The sequence below is a fragment of the Amblyomma americanum genome, chromosome 3 (genome assembly GCF_052857255.1).
Source record: "Amblyomma americanum isolate KBUSLIRL-KWMA chromosome 3, ASM5285725v1, whole genome shotgun sequence".
In the NCBI taxonomy this organism is placed as follows: domain Eukaryota; kingdom Metazoa; phylum Arthropoda; class Arachnida; order Ixodida; family Ixodidae; genus Amblyomma; species Amblyomma americanum.
The window spans coordinates 164,753,177-164,775,505 of NC_135499.1; the positions used below are offsets into that span (position 1 = coordinate 164,753,177).

At 43.3% G+C, this 22,329-nt stretch overlaps 2 protein-coding genes across 3 annotated transcripts; one reads left to right on the plus strand and one right to left on the minus strand.

Annotated features, from left to right (window-relative positions):
• Nucleotides 1-6,613: 6,613 nt before the first annotated feature.
• On the minus strand, nucleotides 6,614-12,893 carry LOC144125353 (transcription initiation factor TFIID subunit 9-like). Of its 2 annotated transcripts, none has more exons than XM_077658661.1 (6): nucleotides 12,629-12,893; nucleotides 12,402-12,538; nucleotides 12,179-12,310; nucleotides 10,250-10,316; nucleotides 9,721-9,879; nucleotides 6,614-6,919 (listed from the first exon to the last, which is right to left on the minus strand). In XM_077658661.1, exons 1-6 carry the CDS (start codon nucleotides 12,744-12,746, stop codon nucleotides 6,627-6,629), a joined length of 906 nt encoding a protein of 301 aa, XP_077514787.1. In that variant the 5' UTR covers nucleotides 12,747-12,893; the 3' UTR covers nucleotides 6,614-6,626. The 2 variants fall into 2 exon arrangements, with proteins under 2 accessions (XP_077514787.1, XP_077514786.1); XM_077658660.1 differs by having other exon boundaries at nucleotides 9,721-9,918; nucleotides 12,629-12,885.
• Nucleotides 12,894-13,195: 302 nt separating this feature from the next.
• On the plus strand, nucleotides 13,196-17,532 carry LOC144125354 (sepiapterin reductase-like). Its single transcript, XM_077658662.1, has 3 exons — nucleotides 13,196-14,101; nucleotides 14,881-15,027; nucleotides 16,706-17,532. The coding sequence occupies exons 1-3, from the start codon at nucleotides 13,546-13,548 to the stop codon at nucleotides 16,828-16,830; spliced, it is 828 nt and encodes a 275-aa protein (XP_077514788.1). The 5' UTR covers nucleotides 13,196-13,545; the 3' UTR covers nucleotides 16,831-17,532.
• The last annotated feature ends 4,797 nt before the right edge of the window (nucleotides 17,533-22,329 follow it).

Consider the following 22,329-nt stretch of genomic DNA (forward strand, 5'->3'; position numbering starts at 1 on the left):
CGCTCGGCGTCGACGGGGCGAAAGAAAAATCAAGAACCTCCCAGAACAGACTATTGCTCCTAGCCAATAGGAAGACGAGACCGGAACGGGAGAAGGAGTGAGTTTGTACGGAGGGAATTTGTACAAGGAACTCTATGCGTATGTGAACGCTTGTTTTGGCGCTATTAACAGACAGACACGGCGCGCGTCTGTGAAAGGAAGTTGATCGCGGGCTGCGATTTAGCCCCGAGCCGCCGGTTAAGCTTGCATAAGCCCGCCCGCTCAGGAGCTCCCGAGTGACGCACCACTCTCGGCCAGCCACGGACCATCCAGGCAGCGTGCGCCAGTCATCGGGATGGCCACCGTTGGACACCTGCGGTCGTGTCGGACTGACGAAGTGCCCGGTGCGGTGAACAATTAGCACCCATTAATGCGAAAATGCTCGGTCGGAAGCATCAAATTGGTGCGTCTAAACGAAAGGCGAAGTTAGAAAGATAAGAGCGTGAAAAGAAGCTACCAAAGATGACAAAGTACCTATTGAATGCAGCTTCCGCGGAGCAGTATGATCGCTCTACCCAGAGTCCGTGTCAAACTCGCAATAGTACCGGCTTGACTGTGCTTCTGTGGAGGACTTCCCAACTCCATCACCACGGTTTCCTGGCAAGAAGGAAGGTTTGACTCACCTTGGTTGTCTGGATCCTGTGAAAACGGTGCCAACCTCGGTCGTCCATATTTCTGAGCAACCGACGCTAACCGAGCCTTGTCCTGTTCTTGAGTCAGCAACGTCTATGCTACTCGGCCGGACCCCTGCCACAGGGTTCCAGGTGTCCGGTCCACCACGCCCAATTTCTACTACTGCTGATCAACAGGTGCCAAACCTCCCCGATGAGCCTCCTTCTAGCGCCAGGAAACAACACTCCAAGAACTTACTCGCTTGTTTCCTGTTAGTTTGGCTTCAAATAATCATGTTCCCACCCACAAAGTGTGCCGGGAGAGGACGAATGAGACGGCTTCTCGTTGCAGCAACAGAGAAGTACAGACACCCCCGCAGCAAGAGGTACGTTGCGAGATTCTCCGAAGTGACCCTGCTAAGTGGCCGGACGTTATTACTGAAAGCTTTCGGAGTGTATGCTTTGAGAAAGGGCCATTGTATTTTCAAAATCGGGCAGAAAACTTTCCGTCTTCCGAAAGGCAATACAAAACTCAGAAACGATATATGTGACCTCATCTTTTCGTGCGAAAGGCTGTAAATGGGGAGGCGTACGAGCGACACTGCATGGTTAATGTACTCTGAGTCCAAAGGTTCCGTTTATTGTTTCATGTGCAAACTATTTTCGATTTCAAGCAACTCTAGTGCTTTCACCACGCCCGGCTTTTCTGATTGGAAAAGAGCAGAAGAAAAAGTTTGCGCACATGAAAACAGCGCCGAGCACCGGAACTGCGTGCCAGTATGGCTCGCCCACTCTAACTCGAGCAGCACAATTGACAATTGTCACTGAGCGCTTACTGGACAGAGGTGTTGAAGCGCGTAGTCGTTGTAGTTAAGCTTCTAGCTGAGCGCAACCTAGCTTTAAGGGGCAGTGAGGAGATTTTTAATTCACCGAGAAATGGCAATTATATTTGAGTGCTTGAGGCCATTGCCAAGTTTGATCTCTTTCTAGAGGAGCACAGCAAACGCTACGGGAACAAGGGAAAAGGTCACCCATCGTATCTGTCAAAAACCATTTGTGATGAATTTATCGAGCATATGGCAAAGGCTGTCAAGGAACGTCTCCTTGACGAAGTGAAACGCGCAAAATACTTGTCTTTAATTGTTGATTCGACTCCAGACCTTACTCACGTTGATCAGCTGTCAGTTGTTTTACGATACTATTTAAATGAGAAAGTGTACGGGTGCTTTCTTGGATTTGTTCCAATTGAATCGCATACCAGCTTGTATCTTTTCGATACCTTGATGTCCCTCTTGACGACCAATGGCATCTCAATTGATGATTGCAGGGGCCAAGCTTATGATAATGCGAGTAATATGTCAGGAAAATACAAAGGACTGCAAGCTCAAATGAAACACCTGAACGAATTGGCAGTCTACGTCCCGTGTGCAGGTCATTCACTGAACTTAGTCGGCGCGTGTAGCGTTGACAGTTGCCTTGAGGCAGTCAAATTTTTCACTGTAATTCAGAGACTGTATGTGTTCTTTGCTGCCTCACCTAAGCGATGGACAGCATGGGCGGAACTGGCCAGCAGCTTGTTTTGAAAAGTCTCTCTGAGACCAGGTGGTCAAGGCAGGCTGAATCATGTAAGGCCATTCTAAAAAACTTCAATGCAGTCTTGTGTTGCCTTGAAGCTATACCAAAGAACGAGGAAGAAAACGGTGACACTAGGAATGAAGCACACTCTTTCTTCAAGAAAATGACGAAACTAGAGACTGCATTCATGGCGATTTTCTGGAGTGAAATCTTGGAGCGCTTTGACAAAACGAGCGTAGCACTTCAGAAACCAGGCCTAGACATTTCAACTGCTGTAGGCCTGCTGAGCTCTCTAGAAGGCTTTGTTAATTCTTTGTGACCTCTCTTTGATACCTTCGAAGAGAGAGCATGCACGCTAAGTACCAATCAGTGTTATCAGGATGAGGGCAAACGCATCGTTTTGAGTAAGCACCCGGATGGAAAAAAGCGATAGTGCGCTACAAGGTAGAAAAAACTTTATCGTACAGATCTACAACGTTGTACTTGAAAGTCTAGGCTCTGCTTTGCGAGTGCAAAAGGCTGCCTACACTGAACTCTGCGAAAGGTTCGGATTCTTAAAATTGTTGACAGAAGTTGGGAGCGAGGCCTCTCTGGCACAGAAGGCTGAGAAGTTGGTGAAAACCTACAAAAATGATTTGGAGCCAGCATTTTTCCGCTGAAATCGTTCAGTTTGCGAACTTTCTGCACAACTCTGTGTGCCAGGACACGAGTCCACTGGGAATAATGAAGTTGCTGCACGAAAGAAAGCTTACTGATGTGTTTCCGAACCTTTCTATTGCTTTGCGAATGCACTTAAGCATACCCGTGGCAAGCTGTGAGACCAAACGATCGTTTTCCAAGTTGTCGCGGGTAAAAAATCACCTTCGTTCAAGCCTCCTTGAGGACAAGGTGAACTCGCTTGCTATCATGTCCATTGAAAGTGACCTCCTCCGTGATCTATCCTTTGAACAGACTATATCTGATTTCGCCAAAGCGAAGGCGCAAAAGATGCCATTTTAAAAGAGGACTGTTTGCACTATACATGAATAATTCCAATAAGTTTACTGTGTCGCCTCCCAGCCTCCATGTTGCCAATGAAACGCTGAGCAGTGTAATTCAAGATATGCAAATCTTCATTGTTCGTCTCTTGTTTATTGTTCTTGTGATATTTAGCGTGCTTATAAAGAACTGTATTTTTGTTGTTTTTGATAGTGCCACGTTTATTTGGTGTCATCCTTCCTTGTCTTACCTTGAACGAAAATATTTTCAAATAATGTTCTGTAATTACAGTTGGTAATTTTCATCTGTATTCTAGTGCATTTTTATGGTGCTTGTATTGCATTAAGTATTGTATATATCTATTGCATATTTCTAGAGTAACGTGTATAACAATTACTGCAGTCTGATGCTTGAATTTTAATAAAGAATGTTCTGGATACAACCATGCGTCTCCTCACAGGATTAAACATAGTGATGCAAACAAAGCCTAGCTTCTGAAGGATCGACATCTGAGCTGTGTTGTCTTTTCTACGTTCTTGTTCGTCTTGAGTGCACTAAACTTTTCCTTAAACCCTAGCTTTTGCTGAAAACAGAATGCAAATTAATCACGAAGTGAACATATGTGTTGGTGTTTACAACAGCACGCGTTTCAAGCTAGTTTTGTTGTTTTCCTTATAATAATAATGCTCTCGGGTGGAGCCTCTCGATTCGAAGTGAACTCATTGGTGTTACTGCGTTATTCGGGACATGAACTGTCTATAAACAGGGTACGGGTTTTCCACTTCGTCTTATCTTGCCTGTAACAAATTGGACGGACGATAAATCTGGCCTGTTTTTTATTTCGTTGGGCGATTCGGTAGCTCCTATGCCTAACACGCATCGGTTTGTTATAGAAATTGTTCTCTTCATTCATACCAGATGGTGCCGTTATCACTGGAGTCATCTAGTCTATGTGCGTTGAATGACGCAACATCAACCATAATGTCTCGCAGAATGCTTGCGTTTACTGTAGTTTACAGCACGCAAACGCGCATTTCCTATTCTAGAACTTTCTATTAGATGTAGAAGTGTCCTGCATCATGATCGTGTGTAATGCCTGGCAGCGTGAAACCACTCATGTGCACGGATGGTCAGTCGCCAGCGACGCGTTACTGCACCGACGCGTTCGACATGCCATACGCGGTTTTTCGGTGTTTCTTAGTGTTCTCGATAGCCGTGGTGGTGTGGTCTTGCATTGAGCTCGCGAGTTACCTGGCAAGTTAGTTTTCAGGCGTCAGTGTGGGCATGCATGCGCTTCGTACCATGGCTAATCTATGAAACCTTCGTCTGCGAAGTCTCCCCAACATATATATGAAAAGAAACACCGCAAGATTTTTTAGCTGATTCTTTTTATTTATTTACTGCAGAAAAATTAAATACCTAAACACGGCATCTTGTTGTTCTTGCAGTGAATGCATAAAAGGAACGAAAAACAAATTACCGTCTGCACCACAGCCCGATCATAGCACCAACTTACGTTGAGTGATGTTGCAGACAAGTCGTCACATCGTCTTGGTTCAGCATGGCACGGAGCGCGCATTGTGCAGCGAGTGAGTGCATGCCACAAATTTTTATTTCCCTATCTTTTTACCTTCAAGGTAAATGTAAAACGCCGTGTTGTGAGAACAAGCTAGCTGTCTTTTATTTACCATTAGTGATCGACTGTCACTGAAAAGCCATGCGTAGCTGCGTGCAGTATTTTCCTCTTTAAGTACACCCCCGGCCTTTACGGTGCAGAAGAGAGTATCTGAAGTATTGTTTCTATTTGTCGAAGTCCATTGGGTAAATAAAGCAGCTTTGATATTACCCTTTACAGTGCAATGCGATGCACAACTAAACTTGTGGCTGAATTTTTCTGTCGTACTGGTCGCGTTCCATTTCTCGGCAAAGAGCAATAGTGCCGCTGGATGCTTTGCTGCAGCAACCGTGACGCAGTGACATCCTGCCGCCGCTCACAGTCGAAACCGAACCAACATCCACTTCCGGTGTTTTGACCAATCAGGTGTGGCCGCTGCGGCAGATTGACGCTTTTTATTATGACACAAACTCGGAATACGGCCCCTGCTCCGAACTGTCGGGTTTTAAATTAGAAGTTTTTGGTGGGAGATGTGCAAGAGTTATAAGAAACATATCCACGCCTGTAAAAAGCTGTATAGATGCATCTCTCGCCGTAAATGGCTAATGATGGTGCATGTGCATCTGGTTGATTCCGGCTCTACATTTTGCGTGTAAAAAAGCTTCCTTTTCTCTGTGCCTGTCTTTCAAGGTAGGTTTGCTAAGCTAGCGCATGCTATATATAAAGTATTATTTTTGCTTTGTGCCCCTATGTAGGCGTTTCAGACATGCGAGATGATTAGAGCATCAAAGATAAAAATTAATGTGGATTAGCCCAGCTAATCCAGGATATACAAAGCGAAAGCGAGATTGAGGTCTCCACTAACCCACAGAGCCGGTTGTGCGCCTTTCCTTTCGTGAAAATGAACGGTCTTTGCAAAGTTGACTATATATCATGAAGCAGGCAAATCTCTGCAGGGAAATTCCGCAATGTGTACAGAAGACTATTGAAGGCAATGTAACCGGGTTCAACAGGCAGTCTTGGCAGCGTTCAGCTGCTGTGAAATGAATGTTCTCAGAATGCTCCGTGTAGAGGATCTTTCAAAGCATAAGTCAAGCAGGAAGCTTCCCTACCGCAAGAAGCCTTTTGCTAGCATTTCAAGGTCATTCGGTGTTTAATAGTGCCACGGTGGCTCTGTTATGCGGCTGAAATGAAAAGCCTTTGGCCTTAAGACTTTTTTACCAAGACGGTATGTATTTATCACAGCTAAAAGCGGTTTTCCAGCTACTGTAAACATGTAAAGCTAGTATGGCACGCTCGTCCTGTGTTGCCTCTCTTGTGAACGTCCCTTATGCGAGGGCCAACTTGCCATACTCGAAATAAACCAACCTGCCCAGCAGCCCATCCCGCTAACTCGTATGTAAAAAGCTCACGCTGCGCTGTACTTGTTGCAATAATATTTAGTCGAACGCAATCAACGTATGAGGCCTTTTAAAAGCATTAAATTTTAAAAAATTATTTTCAAATTTTGTTTCATCAGTACACCGATTCATTTCTGAATCACCTGCAACAAATTTTGTTTGTAGTTAAACACTGTTAAAATGGTACAGCCAAAGTTGTAAGCCCCCTGCGCATTTTGCGGAACAGAAACAGTTTTCCAGCCAAATAAAAACACAATTTTTTTTTCGTTATTAGCTATTTTTCTTGTCAGTTTTTCATCGCTGCTGAGCCTAACACTACTGAGCCATCAACATATAGTGCCTTCAAAGCATGCAGCTCTGCATTGTGCGACACAAAAACATGCAAAGGCAACACACAGCATTCAACATTTATTGGTTTGCATCATATTCATCATCCTCTTCACGTTTCCTTTTCTTCTCATTGAGTTCAGTGGATGGCTCACTTTTAATATTGATGATTGGCTGAGGCATAGGTGGCTGAGATGCAGGCTCTGTGGTAGTGGCAGTGACGGCAGCTGTGGTAGTGACAGTTTCGGGCGTTGTGGCCACTGTTGCAGCTGTTGTGGCAGCTGGAAGCACAGGCTGTGGAGCAGCGCTTACTTGCACAATCGGTGTGGGTACTGCAGACGACGACACTGGTGCACTTACAGTGAGAGGCGGACCTGCAGTCATCAGAAAAACAGTAGGTAGCTCCCAATTTAACACCATCGAGGAGTACAACATTGCTATTCAACCAGCAGTGATACAAAAATGATGGCATGCAACAAATGAAAGGCTATCGACAAACGAATGGGCCCATTGTGTGCGCACATGCACAATACATTTTCGAGACTGGATGCCATATGCAAGGATGATACGTGGATGCCACTGTAGCCCCGTCAATACTGGCAACACAAATATACGTGCCTATGGGGGACTCTGCAACACTCTTAATTTTGCTTCCAAGTAGATACCACAGGTGACTACTCAATGCAATTTCACCTTGCGTGTTTTGAACCGCTGCCCAGAGATTAGGATAATGAACAAGTAAATGGCAAAATTAGACGTTGAAAAATCAAAAAGCAGACAAATCAACACCAACACCTCTAGGACACTAAGTTGCTACTGTTGAGTTCTCATGGGCGAGTGGTCACTTTTGTATGACCTAATATCACATACAACCACAGACAGGATCTCGAATTTAGTATTGTTGACTGTGGACCAGTCTGGTTAAAAATTGATCCTTTCTTTCTGAACATTGATGGCAAAAATTTAATTTTTGGGTGGTATCTATCAATCACTGTCATCTTCAACTACTGACTTTTGCAACACCCTTGAACATGTCATAGAAACACTATCATTTGAAAATTACAATGTTATAATTATGGGTGATATCATTAACCTTCATGATATCTCATCCTCTAGATATGTTAATTATTCCAATCATTTTGGCTATGAATGCTTGACACCCTTTCCAACACAATACACTCACAGTGGTTCAAGCACACTAACTGAACACTTATCTAATTTTGTAAGCCCGTCAGAAGGAGGTGCTTTACAAAACTATATTGCAGACCCTTATCCCATCTTTTTTTTTTTTAGTTTAACTGCCCTTCTCAAACTGTGCTCATTACAAAAACCTTCTATTCAACTATGCAACTGATCTGGCACTTATGTTTCTAATAGAGCAACTAAAAAAGGTGACAAAAGATAAGGAACGTGCTGGTTCAGTATTCACATATTTATCTAAAGTGTTCAATACAATTACCCGCTCCATCCTTTTAATTACAATCGAAGAAATAGGAATCACAGGACCACCTTTAATTACTGCACAATTATTTACAAGATCGAGATCAGGTAGTAACTATTTCAGGTGTTTACTCAAAGGTAACAACTAATATAGGCGTACTTCTATAGTAGTACTGCTTCTCTTTTTAATTTACATTAATGACCTGCCTAACTGTCTCATATCCATTAATTGCATGCTATACGTGGATGACACCGTAATCATAGGTAAAACTCTTGCTTGGACTAGTTGGTTCGTGCTTCAAGATGTAATGAAAACGGCGCGATGAGGAGGGCAAAAGCTGGCCCTGTCCTGTGTGTTCTACTTTTGTCCTCATTTGTCGTGTCATTTTCATAACATCTTCAAGTAATCTTAAGCTCCAATAACTGTATCACTTCTCTAGTTAGCGATGTGAACTACGACCTCACCAACACTTTCATTTGGTGTCAACTAAATCAGCTAAAAGTGAACCACAGTAAGACCAAATTTCTTTTATTCACTCTGCATTCGTTACTGACACATAATCAGATTACTGTGGCCCTCAATACTAATGAATTCCTCTTCAATGCAAACAGAACAAGATTTGCAGTAAATCACAACCTAATTTTGCCCAAGGTATGGACTAAATATATATAAAAAAGTTCATTTCCCATCGTTTTCTTTTTGTAATACACTACTATCTACCGTAAAACAATTTAAAATACAGAGGCTTAGCTCAGAGCTCAAGAATTTCTTAATATCAAGGTACAATGTGATAACGTCCTAGAGTCTTTCTTTCTAGAGTCTTTATGCTGCTTCTGTTGTATGCTTGAGTCTCATACATTACATTTCTGCCTGTTCTTTTTTTTGTATTGACATATAATCTAGTGCAATGTTGTAATCCTCCCGACTATTTGTAAGAAATGTGGGGATTTATGCATCATGTACTGGGCTTATAATTGCTATTGTGTTCTTTGTTAACCTTTTGTCAATGCTGCGTTTTGTTTTGAACACTTTCATGTCCACTATGTACAGGAGGTCCTGATTCAGTCTCCGACTATGGGACCTCCTCCTCCTGAACACATCAACAAAATAAAAGAAATTCTAATGCTGATGTCTATTATTTAGGCTGAACTGTATTTGTTCAGAATAACAGAAATTAGGACAAAACAGTGCAAAATCAAAGGAGGAGAAGAGTATTTAGACATTCTAAAACTTCCTCGGTAAGCTAGCCCTGGCTGCATGAAGTGCCATGCCAGTTTTTGTAGCCGTCTAAAAAAAACATCAAGGTGAGCACCTTTAAGTGTCCAAGAGCACTCATGTCGTTAACATCTAATGCATGTCCATGGCCCTTGTTGCTGCTACATATTTTGTGGAAGTTCTACAAAATGAGCGGCGACTAACTACATTCCCAGCTGCATATTTGTCACTGCAGATAAGTTGCTACCAGAGTTCGTAGAATGCACCATCACTGCAGAAAAATTTCAATTTCCTTTTTGATGAAATTTCTTATTAAGTATGGCAAGTAATTTGCATTATGATAAGGTTACTGTTTACCAGTTATATTTAGCACAACAATGTCCAACAAACTATAGACAAGGAAAAAAAACAGTTTGGTTCAGTTATAGAAATCACGCTGGGGCCAGACCAACAATCAATGTAGAACAGAACTAGTAGATACATTTTCTTTGATCAGAAATTTTGCGTAAGAGCACTCACGTTGAGAGAGTTTGATAATGGGAGTCGGATGCGTCTTGTTGGCTGTGGTGGGACGGGACACAATTGTTACCGTTGGCGCAGATGCTGGCTTGCTGACCACAGCCAGTGTGGCACCAGTCTTGCTGCTCAGGCTCAGTGCTGGTGCAACTTTCGGTAGGCCTGTAAGAAAGACATGAGGCGTCCTTGGCATGCCATTTACTGGCATGCGTTTGGCCACACAAACAAGTTACTGCAAAGGCAAAAACAAGACCACAGGCATAACACACTCACTACCCTCTTTGGCTGGTTAAATCTGAGTCTAAAAAACAAAACTCGAAGGAGTTTCCAACTACTTTAGTGTTTTTCTATCTCTTCGCTTAGATTCTGACTAAGACATGCTTACATATGGTAACATGACTTTAGCTCAAAGGGCTGCTCATACTTCATGTTTTGCAGGCTACTAGAACAATGCATGCTAGCCAAGTTGAAGCAAAATCTTTAGCCAAATAAAAGAATGACACGTAAAATGTCCAAAGTACAATTTGCTCACCTGCAACACTGTTTCCTTGCATAGAAGTTAGTCCAAGCTGTGGCGGCAGGCCAACCTGGATCCTTGGCTGTTAAAAAGGCACATAAAAATTGTTTTGGTGGCCCTCCTTGTTTTAAATTTTGGGGCAAACAATGAGATGCAGTAGGAAGAAATTTCACTTCAATGCTGGCCAAAAAGTGCTATAATAACCAATTCTACCTTCTTCGAAGCCCTAAAACGGTGCCCGTACTCTTAAATTTTGGACGCTACAGTCTGGTGTTGCTTTTACTATGAGTGGCTCCCACTATCCCCACTACCATTTGCAGAAAGCATTCAGAAGCACACTGCAGCCAAAAAAAGTGACACTGATGGTAGCTGCTTTGTTTACATTGGCTCTGGTATAAACCAAAAATAGTATAAAGCACTTGGGAAAACTCCACCAAGGTGGATAACAGCATTCATTTCCCTATTTGGACTCTACATCTTGGGATATTACTCAAAACACAGTAGACAAACATTACTGATTTGTTCATCTATTCAGCTTTTTCCTGCCAACTGTTAGCCATCCAGCCTCGTTAGCCCAACAAAGTGATGCCTGGCAGATACAGTGGTCTTAAGTTTAAGCCTAGTGCCAGAATGAACATTTTTGAAAAAACCAGCGTGAAAGAAGAACGGGATGAAAACAAGGGAACACGGACAAGCGCTGCAAACATGCATCCTCTCCAACCTGCCCAGTTCAGCATTCATGAACATTTTTCTATGTTGTGCTCTGGCGATTGCTAATAATAGCAATTATTCTCTTGTCAGTCGGAACCGCACTTCCACCAAGCCAACACACTTAAATTTGAGCCAACACATGACATGACGACAAATACTCTAAGCAGCATAACAAATTTTGAAACTTGTTCCAGCCTACATAGATGAACACCTTGCTTGCATTGGTACTTGTGAACTGAATTGCGAATTGCGAGATTTAACGTCCAAAGTGACACATGGACTATCGGGGACACCACACACAGTGGAGGGCTTCGGATTAATTTAAACTATCTGGGGATCTCTAACAAGCACTGATGCTATGTAGCACACAGGCAACTTTGCACTTGCATTCTTGAAACAAACGGAAGGAAGAAAGACACTGCTCCACCCATGTAGCACACATGAGTTTTGCACGCGAATGCTTCGCAGTAAGGAGACAACACAAGCAAGCCTTAGAAGTCGCCAAGACTTTTCACAGGTGAGTTAATTATAGCCAATGGGTGCGATTTCTTCCAAGTAGTAATCGCTGGTTCTAGCTTTCTCGTTAAAAGTAACCGAAAAAAGCACTTCTCTCATAGTAGTTGCACAATTCAAAGGAAAGATTGGTGTTAATGATGGCAGGTTGGCAGGGCTTCACGTATTTTTATCAACCTGTGTACAACCATGCAGTGAGGGTATGATGTTTACAAACAAATGCTTACAAATAAAAAATGTGGAGACTGCTAAAATGTGTTGGATTTTATGTTTTTCATTAATGTGCACTACTTGTTTTAGTTTTGCTGACTTTCAGCATTGCCTATATAAACACTCATTTCAACATTTGGTCAGTTCACACAGGATAAGACTTGGCTGCATAACCTTAGAATTACTTAAAACAGGATGGCTGCGGTTGATGAAACCTACCGTCAAAATACCTCAAACAGAGAGGCATAACGATCTTCCCTTACACATAAAAGCTATGTTTTGTTAACAAAACAATAGAAACATGATTTTTAAATCTCAAGCAATATCCTTGTTCATAACATTGTGCTCTAGAAGTAATTCAGCGGAGTCGTCAATGCGCCAGCCACAGGCAAGTAAGCACGCATTAGTATTTCAAGAGAATTTCAAACCAACTGCTAGTAAAGAAGGAATGTAACATATTTTCTATTAAGAAAGGTGCGGTCGTTGCTTTAAGCCCGACACTCAGCTTACCTTCTTCGCCGATTTCAGCCGGTAGTTACAAGCGGTCAGGCTGTACCTATCTGGAGGCAGACGGGGACCAGCATTGGCTTTAATGAGTGGCAGTGGCGTACTGTTTTTCTGGCGCGCGATTTCCATCAGCAGCTGCAAGTACATACAAGCAACAAGACTCGGTTAAACAGCGTCCACGCGGGTGAACTTGTTAGTTACCGCGTTGATCATGACAAGAACGTACGTCTCTGGGCGGCGGCGATGTGAAACTCTTGTCCGCTTGCATTTGAATAGCCAAGCGCACGTCGTCAACGTCAACAGCTCTCTTCTTAGCATGAGCTGAAAATAGCCTGGCGTCGTCCAGGATGTTCGTGACATAACCTGATAAAGAATGGAATATGTAACTGATTAGGTGGGCCACACATTCCGACACTTTTCCATAACTCGCTGCTTCGCAAGGTGACAACTCACGGTATGTGAATTCCAGCATTTGGTTTATGACTCTAGGTTCGTATTCGCCAATGCCCATGTCCTTTAGTATTGCGCTCATGACCTGAGCATCTTTCGGTGTGCTCTTTGGAGCCGCCATCGGGGTGAGACTGAGAGTTAGATCACCAATACAAAGATTAACGGAGAGCTAAGCGTGCTAAAGTTAGAATTCCACAGCTCTGGATAACACAGACAACCTGCACGGCTTCGAAAAACAAGCAGCGGCCATTGTTGTTTCATTGATGGGATTCAGCTGCAGAGTGCGCCGCGGTCGAGAAAGTGAAACGATGATGATGATAATTAAATAAAATGAGAATAAAAAGAAAAAATGCTTTCTTCTTATATGGCCTGCGACCTTTGAGACGGTAAACCCACGAGAATATAAAATAAAATTGAGCAGAAATGAGAAATGAGTAAGTCTCGAAGGCCATGGGCGACTGTGTGCGTAAAGTTAATGCAAGGTGTTTGGCTGCGTGTGGGCAAATGAGGCTCCATCCGCTCTGTTGCAAAGTTTGTAGTATAGTGAACTAGAATATTCTAGTACACTATAGTTTGTAGCATTAGTTTAAAAAGGCAGTTCGTGGTGGAGTTGCTAAAATCAGATTTCGTGGTTTCGAAGTTTCGAACAAGCCTCGAAGTGTTGTGAAAGCGCCGATAAAGCGCCATCACGCCATTCTGTGACGAGACTGGCGAGGCGCTGCTGCGGTCGTAGCTGTGGCCATAAAAAAAAACAGATCGTGTGGTAGGGTTCAAGGTCTTCGAAAACATGCGATAAGTGCTGTTGTGCTCTTCGCAGATCTCTTGCTCAAATAGCATGCTTTAGCGTCGACGCGACGGTAGTTAACCGCTGTCGTACCCTCGGTGCACCGAACCCCCAACGAACCGCTTCAAACTCCTGGATGTCTGAATCAACAGGTGACACCAAGAGCCGCTGTGCAGGCGTCTTCTGGGGCAAGAAGTATTATGTGATAATAACTGGAGCAAGCGCTGGAATAGGGAGGGCGATAGCGGTAGCCTTCTCTAAGGAAGTCGCCGAAAACTCTGTATTTGTAATCACCGGTCGCAACTCTGAACGGCTGGATGAAACCAAGCGCCTTGTTGGTGAAGCTGCTCCGGGAGTGCAAGTCATCGCAAAAACGACGGACCACTCGAAAGCCACTTTTAAAGACTACAGAAAGCTCATATCGGAAACATGGGCCAAGATTTCTGGGGCCGATGGGGTCGTGTTGGTTCACAATGCAGCCACACTTGGCGATGTCCAGAAGTATGCAATCGCCTACACTGACGAGAAGGAAATAGACGATTACTTTCACCTCAACTTGACTTCAGTTATGACGCTGACCTCTGCATTTCTTGAAAAGTTTCCTAGTAGTTCTACCTTACCTCGTGTCATTGTCAACATTACGTCACTTGCGGCTGTTAAGGCGCTGGCTGGTACAGCACTTTATTGCACTGGTAAGCAAAATTTTGCTGCTCATGCCTTAGGGGACTCTTGAGTTGCTACATAGGATGTCACAAATGCTATTTGCTCAAAATTAAGCAAACTAACGAATGATTAAGAAGGGTCCACATTGAAGAAGATGTCATAGTTCATATTTACACAGCTAAATATGTGTTGTGTTAAGCAACAAAGGAGACCACTCAGTATTTATTTGAGGTTGAGGTTATGTAAGCATTGCCACTGCTTCTTTAGTATGATAACTCAGCTCATTTTTCATGTCGCCGTCATTGCAATACAGCCATAAAAGGCAACGTGTGATATGTGGTGGACCCTGTGCGAAACTCTCACTTTGCACTAAACCCTGACCTCTTCTTAGTGAAAAGCACTTCTTCATTTTGGGACGGCCTGACCTTGTGGCATCAGTTATGTACAGTGCTGGAGATTTCTATAACCACAGTAATGTCGGACGTCTTCCCTGCACACAGCTGCTACACGTTGCAGCTGCTACACGTTGCAGCTGCTACACGTTGCAGTTGCAACAAAGTGCAGCCCTACCGAGCCACCAGCTCAGCTGGTGTGTGCAAGGCACAAGGCTTGCGATCATTCACGAAATACTTCATTTTGCAATTTTATCAAGTGGTGACTGAGCTAGTACGGTTGTGTGGTAATGCACAGTTCTTTCAACTTCTTTTGTTTTCTGCTCTGCTATTATTTGTGAACTAAGTAGGCACAGTGAGTTTATGCATATTTTGTAACCAAAGACTCACTTTTTGTTTTGATTATCAAAATTCAGGGAAAGCTGCTCGAGAGATGTACCTTAATGTCATCGCTGCAGAAGATCCATCGCTGACTGTTCTGCACTACTCACCTGGTCCCGTGGATACAGCGATGCATCACGAGTTGCGCCGTGGAGTAAAGGAAGCTGCTACAGTGGCATATGGTAACAGTAATGGACATAGGAGTTGTCACATGCTCCAGTCTCACTTAGTACTTGGTGTGCTACAACATGAATTCTATCAGTTCAGAAGAATGCCTCACTTTTGTTAGTAAGGTTAAAATAGCCATAAATAGCGGTGAGGTTAAGCTGCTTAAGGATTGAGCTTACTTATTTGCCAATTAAAGAAAAGAAGCCGAATATATAATGCAACTTTTGTTTGTTGATGACATGAAGTTGGCATTACGCAGAAAGATGGCTGTGCTTAATCTGTCGTGATTGCAATGCTTATGCTCTTAGAGGCGTGAATACAGTTTGGTTGGAGTATCCAGGAGATGTGAAATAAAGGGGGCTACTAAATAACATGTGCTGCTGCTTTAGGTGCTGCTAAACATTTCCGGCAACAAGGATGATGTGCAGGGTAGCTGCTAAGGGAATTCATATGCACCTGGTCAGTATATTGGAAGCAGACAACTTTATCCTCTTATTTTTAATGTGATAGCATTAAGGCTTCCATTCCGCAGAAAATCCGGCATCTGCGTTGTGAGCGAAAAATCCATGGAGAGGAACCTAGGTGGGCCACCTAGTTTACATGACCTTGTGATGTCATCACAACCTGCCCAGCGGATAGTGAGCAAACTTACCACCATAGCAGGTGACAGTTAAATTAATGATTGGTCACGAGAGGTTGCTCGGGAAGAGCAACCTGGGTCGCACTAGTCCTACCGGTGGCAGCACCTGCCATCGCATGGTAGTGGCACATCAGTTAACTGCTGCACCACTGCACCAGGAATGGTATGAAGACTCCCAGGGATCTATGATGTAAAGTCGTGAATGACCAATTCCGCATATATGGGCATTAACCCATTAACACTCTCTTGTCATACCCTTATTGCGGAGCTTTAGTATCCCCTCCAATTTTTTGTTCATCATTTTTTATGATACTAGATACAACTGTGATAGTCAGCTATGACAAATGCAACTTTTACAATGCTAGGCATAAACTTTCTACTTGATGCAATGCTATTCATGGGCTTACGTTGTGAACTGCGTATGCAGTGTGATTTATCTGTCAGGACTGGGAACTTCTGAACGCATGGTGCTGGAGGGAAAGGAGCAAAGCCAAAGGCACCTTTGCAGGATGCGCCAGTGTGCCTGCTTGAGGCACCCAGCACTGTGTCTTTTCTTTGGTCAAACATGATTAACCAAAAAAATCAAGTCATGTAATCTTTAAACTGATTACTTGTTTTAGTGCACATTTTTTGCCCGAACTGCCTACATCTATCTCTGCGTCACTGTGTTGCTCGCAGCGTAGTTAATACTGCTCAACTAAATGCTTGTAATGAATGTTTTGGTACCAAAATCCTTGGCTACTGATGGCCAGACTTTTCTTTAAGTAATGTACAAAAATTTCTTGGAAGTTGCGTAACCTACAAGAGACAAGAGCTGAAGTAGGGTTCCTGTATTTCAAGGCTGGATGCTTCTCATTTCGATCTAATCCTTAGCATGCACACTACTTGATGTGTCTTTGCCATATACTACACTTGCGTAAAACAGATATTGTTGCTTTCTTGAAACTCAGTAAATTGTAGACATTAATTTCGGATGATATCACTTGATGATGGGATTACATACACTCAATAAAGCTGTTACCTTGCTTTTCATTTGTGATACTTGCTTCCAGGTGCACGAGATTCGGGCAGGCTTTTGACACCAGAGGCCACAGTTCTTCGCCTGGTTCAAGTTCTTGGTGCTCAGGAGTTCAAGTCTGGTGATCATGTTGATTATTATGACCGAAAGACCTGTTGAGGCAGTTTGTTGGGGTGGTAGTGTCTTTTTCTTGATGTTTCAATTTGCTGAGCAATTTGTTCAAGGCTAGTATGAACAGTTGTCATCTATTTGATACAGAAATGCAGGCTATGATACTGCCTTTAAAAAAAAATTAAACTTGTAGATCAATAAATTCATGGACCATGTAAACCGAGCTATGACTCCTGGAAATTATGAATGGAGACCTTGGAGGCATGGCATGATGGTGCATGTGTGCATAAAAGGGAAGCTTAAATTATAGGCAACCTTTAAATAATGCACATTCTCTTTGTAGAAAAACTTGCAGTGGTGAGTTTCATTCCTCTTTTATATCATTTGGCAAGCACTTATTAATTGGCATGGTTTGTGTTTTTATGGTTTTGTATTTGCACACTCAAAGGCCGTGCACCTCATTTGAAAAAAGTGAGTTTGCGCAAATGCAGGGTTACGCCTTAAGGCCATTGCTCTGATATTATGGCAATTTCGTTTACTTATATTAGCATACGGCAGGTTCGAGAGCCATGTTTGTCATGCCACTTGCATTAGTCAAGTTGTGTTTGGAACGCATTTTTGATGCCTTGCTTTTGTCATTCTGATGTCAAGTGTTTGCTTTTGTGTGTGTGCGTGCGTGCGCGCATGTGTGCATGCACAAGTGTGTATGTGCTAACGTTACCAATAAACATATTCTTTGGTGCAGCAAAACTTGCAGCCCGCAGTGCTTCTTATACCATATGCAGTGCTGTGTTGGTGTTTCTTCCACTTTGTGTTCATCTCTCTGCACTGGTTTCTACCATGAATCACCAATAACTCACCAAGCTTGCCATCCTTGCAAGCTGTTGTCTTGAAGCTCTTATTGGGGTGGGGGATTGGAAAGTCACTACCCACTGTCAGCAGGTCTGTGTCGTGGTGCACGCTGTATGCAGCTAAAATTGAGAACGAGAAACCGCAACTTGCACGTGCAGGGGGTGTTTTCTTCTCATTGCAGAGGTTGTAAGGGGGGAATGGGGGCGCAGCTAAAGACTTAGGTCTGTAGCATAGTATTTATGCTTTGTATTCATGAAAAGTTGCTTTCCTGATTGGTTTTTTGTTAAAAAATAAACATTCAAGCAAATATGCAAACCATTTCAGAAGCTATAAGATTAATTGCATATGATTGTCAGGCAACTGCTGAAGGACAGAGACACATTGCAATGTTTCTGAGTGGCAAAAATTTTAGAATAGGTTTTTGTGTATTGCAGAACTACAAAAACATGGTACCCTTGTGTTAAAAGGTAACACCGCACAAGAAAAATGAAGCAGCGAAGTATGCAGTGAACAAACGTGTAAACCTCGATCCATTTATCGTTGTTTGCAAAATGACTGTTAAATTCTTGCGTGACAATTACCGTGTGGATATACAAGACCACTTCAAGCGACCTTCGCCCACATGTGACGTCAGAGAAGGATCGTGTGGTACTGACGATGCGCACAGGCTACTTGAAAAATTAATTGACTGAAGGCATAACTGAAGGGAAGAACACGCACTAAAAAGAAATTCAGTTCCATTTTTTTTTATGGACAGACACTCAAAACGTGACGGCGGGCGCCGACTACAAGCATAGCATGTACCGCGCCTCTCTATATTACTCGTGCATATGACTCGTTTCACGGTCGACGCACCGCTCCAGCCATGTGCATGTTTAGATAGTCCCGACGCGGCCATTGGGCCCTCAGCTGCCGTTCCAACACAAATACGCCTATATGGGTGTAAAAAGGGAGTAAGCTGTCCTCTCGCACACTCCGTTTTCCATAGGGAGTGAGCTAGAGGAAAGCTCCCTTTTTACTCCTTTGTGTTTATAGTGGTGCTTCCCCATGCCTGGATGCCTGCTTGCCTACGCTTTCAGGGTGAGGACAGCCTTTCTACCAACCCGCACTGCTGTTTCCCTCTCGCGTCGGCATCTTGGGTACCCTGCGCCGGTCGTGAACTGCGCGCTATGCATGTGGCATGGTTTCTGTGTGGTTGCATGGCGACTACAATAATGCAACTGGACTGGGATTAAGCAATACATAGTTGTTTCACTTGTGGCAGTAATGGTCTGGCACTTTTGAGCGTGTTTTTTGCATGATGCAGTCTGTCCAACTACACAGAAGTTAATTATGAAGAGTTGCAGTGTTTCCTAGTCACTTATTGCACTGATAAAGGGCAGCGGTTATTTGGTCTTCCTTCGTAGTAGATCTAGAATACCAGGGTCGCCGAATTCTGTAGAATCATGCTGCAATTGCTGTTCACAATGCCCGAAGTTTCTCGGGTATGTCAGCTAGCAGCGTGGATGACCTGCCAAATATTACTTTTTGCGTAGTTAACACCCGCTTTTACAACATTCTCTAGGTGGGATCCCTTTGTCTTATTACTGCACCATATATGGAGAATTCCATGCAGTGATGGCACATTTGTCTTCCAAACAGTTCGCTGCCACACTGGCAGCTGAAGACACGTCTGAAACCAAATGGTCATATTTTCACAACTGCTTCCCTTGGTGGTAATTGTTCCGCAACAAAATCATGCTGACAGTTGAATTTCCCTCTGTATGCTGTTGAGTCTGTTGTCTATACTTCGGTTGATGTGATGCGACGCCATGTCGCTAATTCGTAGTTCCAAAGTATCTTATTAAAGGACGAATTTAACTAAAATGTTTTTTTCTCTTTTCGAAACATCAAGAAAAACTATTAAAAACGGCTGATTTACAAAGAAACTTCACAAAATCAGCCTTTGATGACCATTTTGTTTGAATGCTATTGTCCCTGCTAGGCTAAACTAACAAAGGGAATCGGAGCAACATACTCCAACGTATAAGCCGCATTCCTCGCTTCCGCAGAACCGTCTACTCCACTTGCTAAGAGATGCTGCCTAGCCGCCTCACTCGATAGTTGTCACGAATGGCAATAGATCTCTCATTAAGATATGGGTGTAGGCTAGTTGGAAAACCACGTTTGACATAGAGCGCGCAGAAAGGCACGGAGAAGTGAACAGGACCAAGCTCTCATTTTCACTGCTGTCATCAAAAGAGAGAAAAAAAGTAATCTCTATGGTATGTCTGCCCAGAAACATGCATGTCGAATTTTAATGATGCAGCTTCGTGACGCCAACGAAAGGAACCTTTTTTTCTCAGTAGTAGTTCATGTAAAAGTAATATGAAAAGGAAGGATAATAAACGACTGCTGGGGAAAAAGAATCCTTTCATTGGCCGTCAAGCAGCCACTTCTTTTTCTTACTGACGCCCTGCAGTTCGGTTATATAACTTTAGTTATATATGGTGCCAGGATATTCGTAGTGAGCCGGTGCAGAGAAGTAGAGGGCAGGGGGTGAATTCCTCTGTGGCATAAATAAATAAATAAAAGGAACACAGACGTGTGCTTCACATACTCTCTTACCAGCGAGAGCACCTAACGGCTGCCTTAATAGGAAATGTCTGTTGTCAGGTTCGGAGGAAAGTGCTCGGCAAATTTTGATGTGGCTTGGCAGGTTTTAACTCTCATCTCTCTTTGACACTATCATTTCAGCTGAAGGCTGAAATGATAGTGTCCGTGGTGGTGGAATTTCGCCGGCCGTGGTGGAGGAATTTCGATGGAGGCGAAATTCTTGAGGCCCGTGTACTGTGCGATGTCAGTGCACGTTAAAAAACCTCAGGCGGTCGAAATTTCTGGAGCCCTTCACTATGCTGTCCCTCATAGCCTGAGTCACTTTGGGACGTTAAACCCCTGTAAACCATAAACCAAAGTATTTATTTCTGGAACATGCTACACAAGGAAGGACGAGTGCATCTGTTTTCTATTGTGGATCCGCATGCAGTATCACTTCCCAAAGGTCCACATGCTGCCCTTTGATGGCAGCTGACAGGATGATGTGCGGATATATCTGTAAAATCAGTAATTTATTTTCTTAAAACCCTTTTCTTACTGCACTTGTTGCTTTCTTTTTTACCTCAGGATATATCATATCTGAAATAACCTACAACTAAACTCGGTGTAAGTCGGATTTAGTGGCGCATAAAAGCCACTGTATTTTAAAAATATAGGTTTAAAAACTGGGCTTTTCCTTTAGGTTTCAGTATACAGGGTGTCCCAGCTAACTTTAGCCAGGGTTTTAAAATATGCCGCGGCACTCTGAGACGACGCGACCAAATGCATGTTGCTGGCCATTGTATGGAGCAACTCACTATTTTTTGTATTGTGTTTAATTGCATAATTAGTCGAGATTAATTAACCAACTTCGCAAGGAACGAAGATATATGCGAAAAAGTCCAATGAGAAAGTTGTAGAACGCTCTGCGAAAGGTACCATAGAACAGTTTTTAACTTTCCATCTATTACGTAACGGCTTTCTTTCGCTCACAGCAGATGTCCGCGAAATACAAAAAAAAAAGCACGTGACATGCGCGATTGCAGTGCTCTCAAACGCTCCGCGTAGGAACGAACAAACCCGGTGTGCTGCCGCTTTAAAAAGTGACAGGGCAGCGACGCAGCAGCTGGCTGTGCGATATACGCCAGCGGTATGCTTCCCTTGTGGCGCTTGATAGCGACAAGCAGACAGCCCTTATCGCTTGCGCTCGCGTAAATCGCACAGCCAGCACGTGCGTCGCAGCCCTGTCGCCTTTTTAAGCAGCAGCACTTCGGGCTAAATGATCGGTTCGTTCCTGCGCAGAACGTTTGAGAGCACTGCAGTCGTGGCGCGTAAGCGGACACGTCACGTGGTATTTTTTGTATTTCAAGGGCATCTGCAGAGAGCGAAAAAAAGCCGATACGTAATAGATGGACAGATAGAAACTGCTCAGTTGGACGTTTCGCGGAACGTTCTGCAACTTTCTCATCGGGCTTTTTCGCCTATCTTCGTTGCTTGCGAAGTTGGTTAATTAGTCTAGACTAAGTATGCAATTAAGCACAATAAAAAATAGTATGGGTTGCTCCATGCAATAGCCAGCAACACGCACTTGGTTGCGTCGTCTCAGCTAGTGTGTCACGGCATATTTTTAAACCTTAAACCTTGGCTAAAGTTAGCTGTGACACCCTGTATATAAACATGGGCGTACATAAAATGACCGTTTAAATATTTTCACCACTTAGTTCAGTGCCCCTTGTTTGATTAAAGGACAAGTTAATTCTGGATACGGCATGTGTATGTGCAAGCACGTTATATACAGTTAGTTTGGTGGTTGATTGGTTATGAAGCAGATCAAATAATTTTTCCATTTTCAGTTTGTTTTCAGGATGAAACTTGTCTGTAGCGACCTCCGTGACAAAACATAGCTCCTCTGTAAAAGTTATCTTGTTCCCTTTGCAAAAAGCTAACCTCCTGCAGACGAATATATAAGCTCAAGAATTTTGATGCTGTGACTTGTTTGCTGTAGTCAAACATACAAAAATACTGATTTCGTTTATTGTTGTAATTAGTCGCCGGAGTAGTACAGGATGCCGTGGACCATGGCGTACTGTTACCAAGTGCTGTTTTTCCAAGCTGTATGGC

Bases quoted from the DNA above. Each gene is read 5' to 3' on its own strand.
- LOC144125353 (XM_077658660.1), bottom strand. From the start codon at position 12,746: ATGGCGGCTCCAAAGAGCACACCGAAAGATGCTCAGGTCATGAGCGCA. The intron at 10,317-12,178 runs GTAAGCTGAGTG...CCTTTTTAACAG, and splicing joins GGCTGAAATCGGCGAAGAAG to CCAAGGATCCAGGTTGGCCT. The intron at 9,919-10,249 runs GTGAGCAAATTG...AACGCATGCCAG, and splicing joins GCAAGGAAACAGTGTTGCAG to TAAATGGCATGCCAAGGACG.
- LOC144125354 (XM_077658662.1), top strand. From the start codon at position 13,546: ATGTCTGAATCAACAGGTGACACCAAGAGCCGCTGTGCAGGCGTCTTC. The intron at 14,102-14,880 runs GTAAGCAAAATT...ATCAAAATTCAG, and splicing joins TACAGCACTTTATTGCACTG to GGAAAGCTGCTCGAGAGATG. The intron at 15,028-16,705 runs GTAACAGTAATG...ACTTGCTTCCAG, and splicing joins AGCTGCTACAGTGGCATATG to GTGCACGAGATTCGGGCAGG.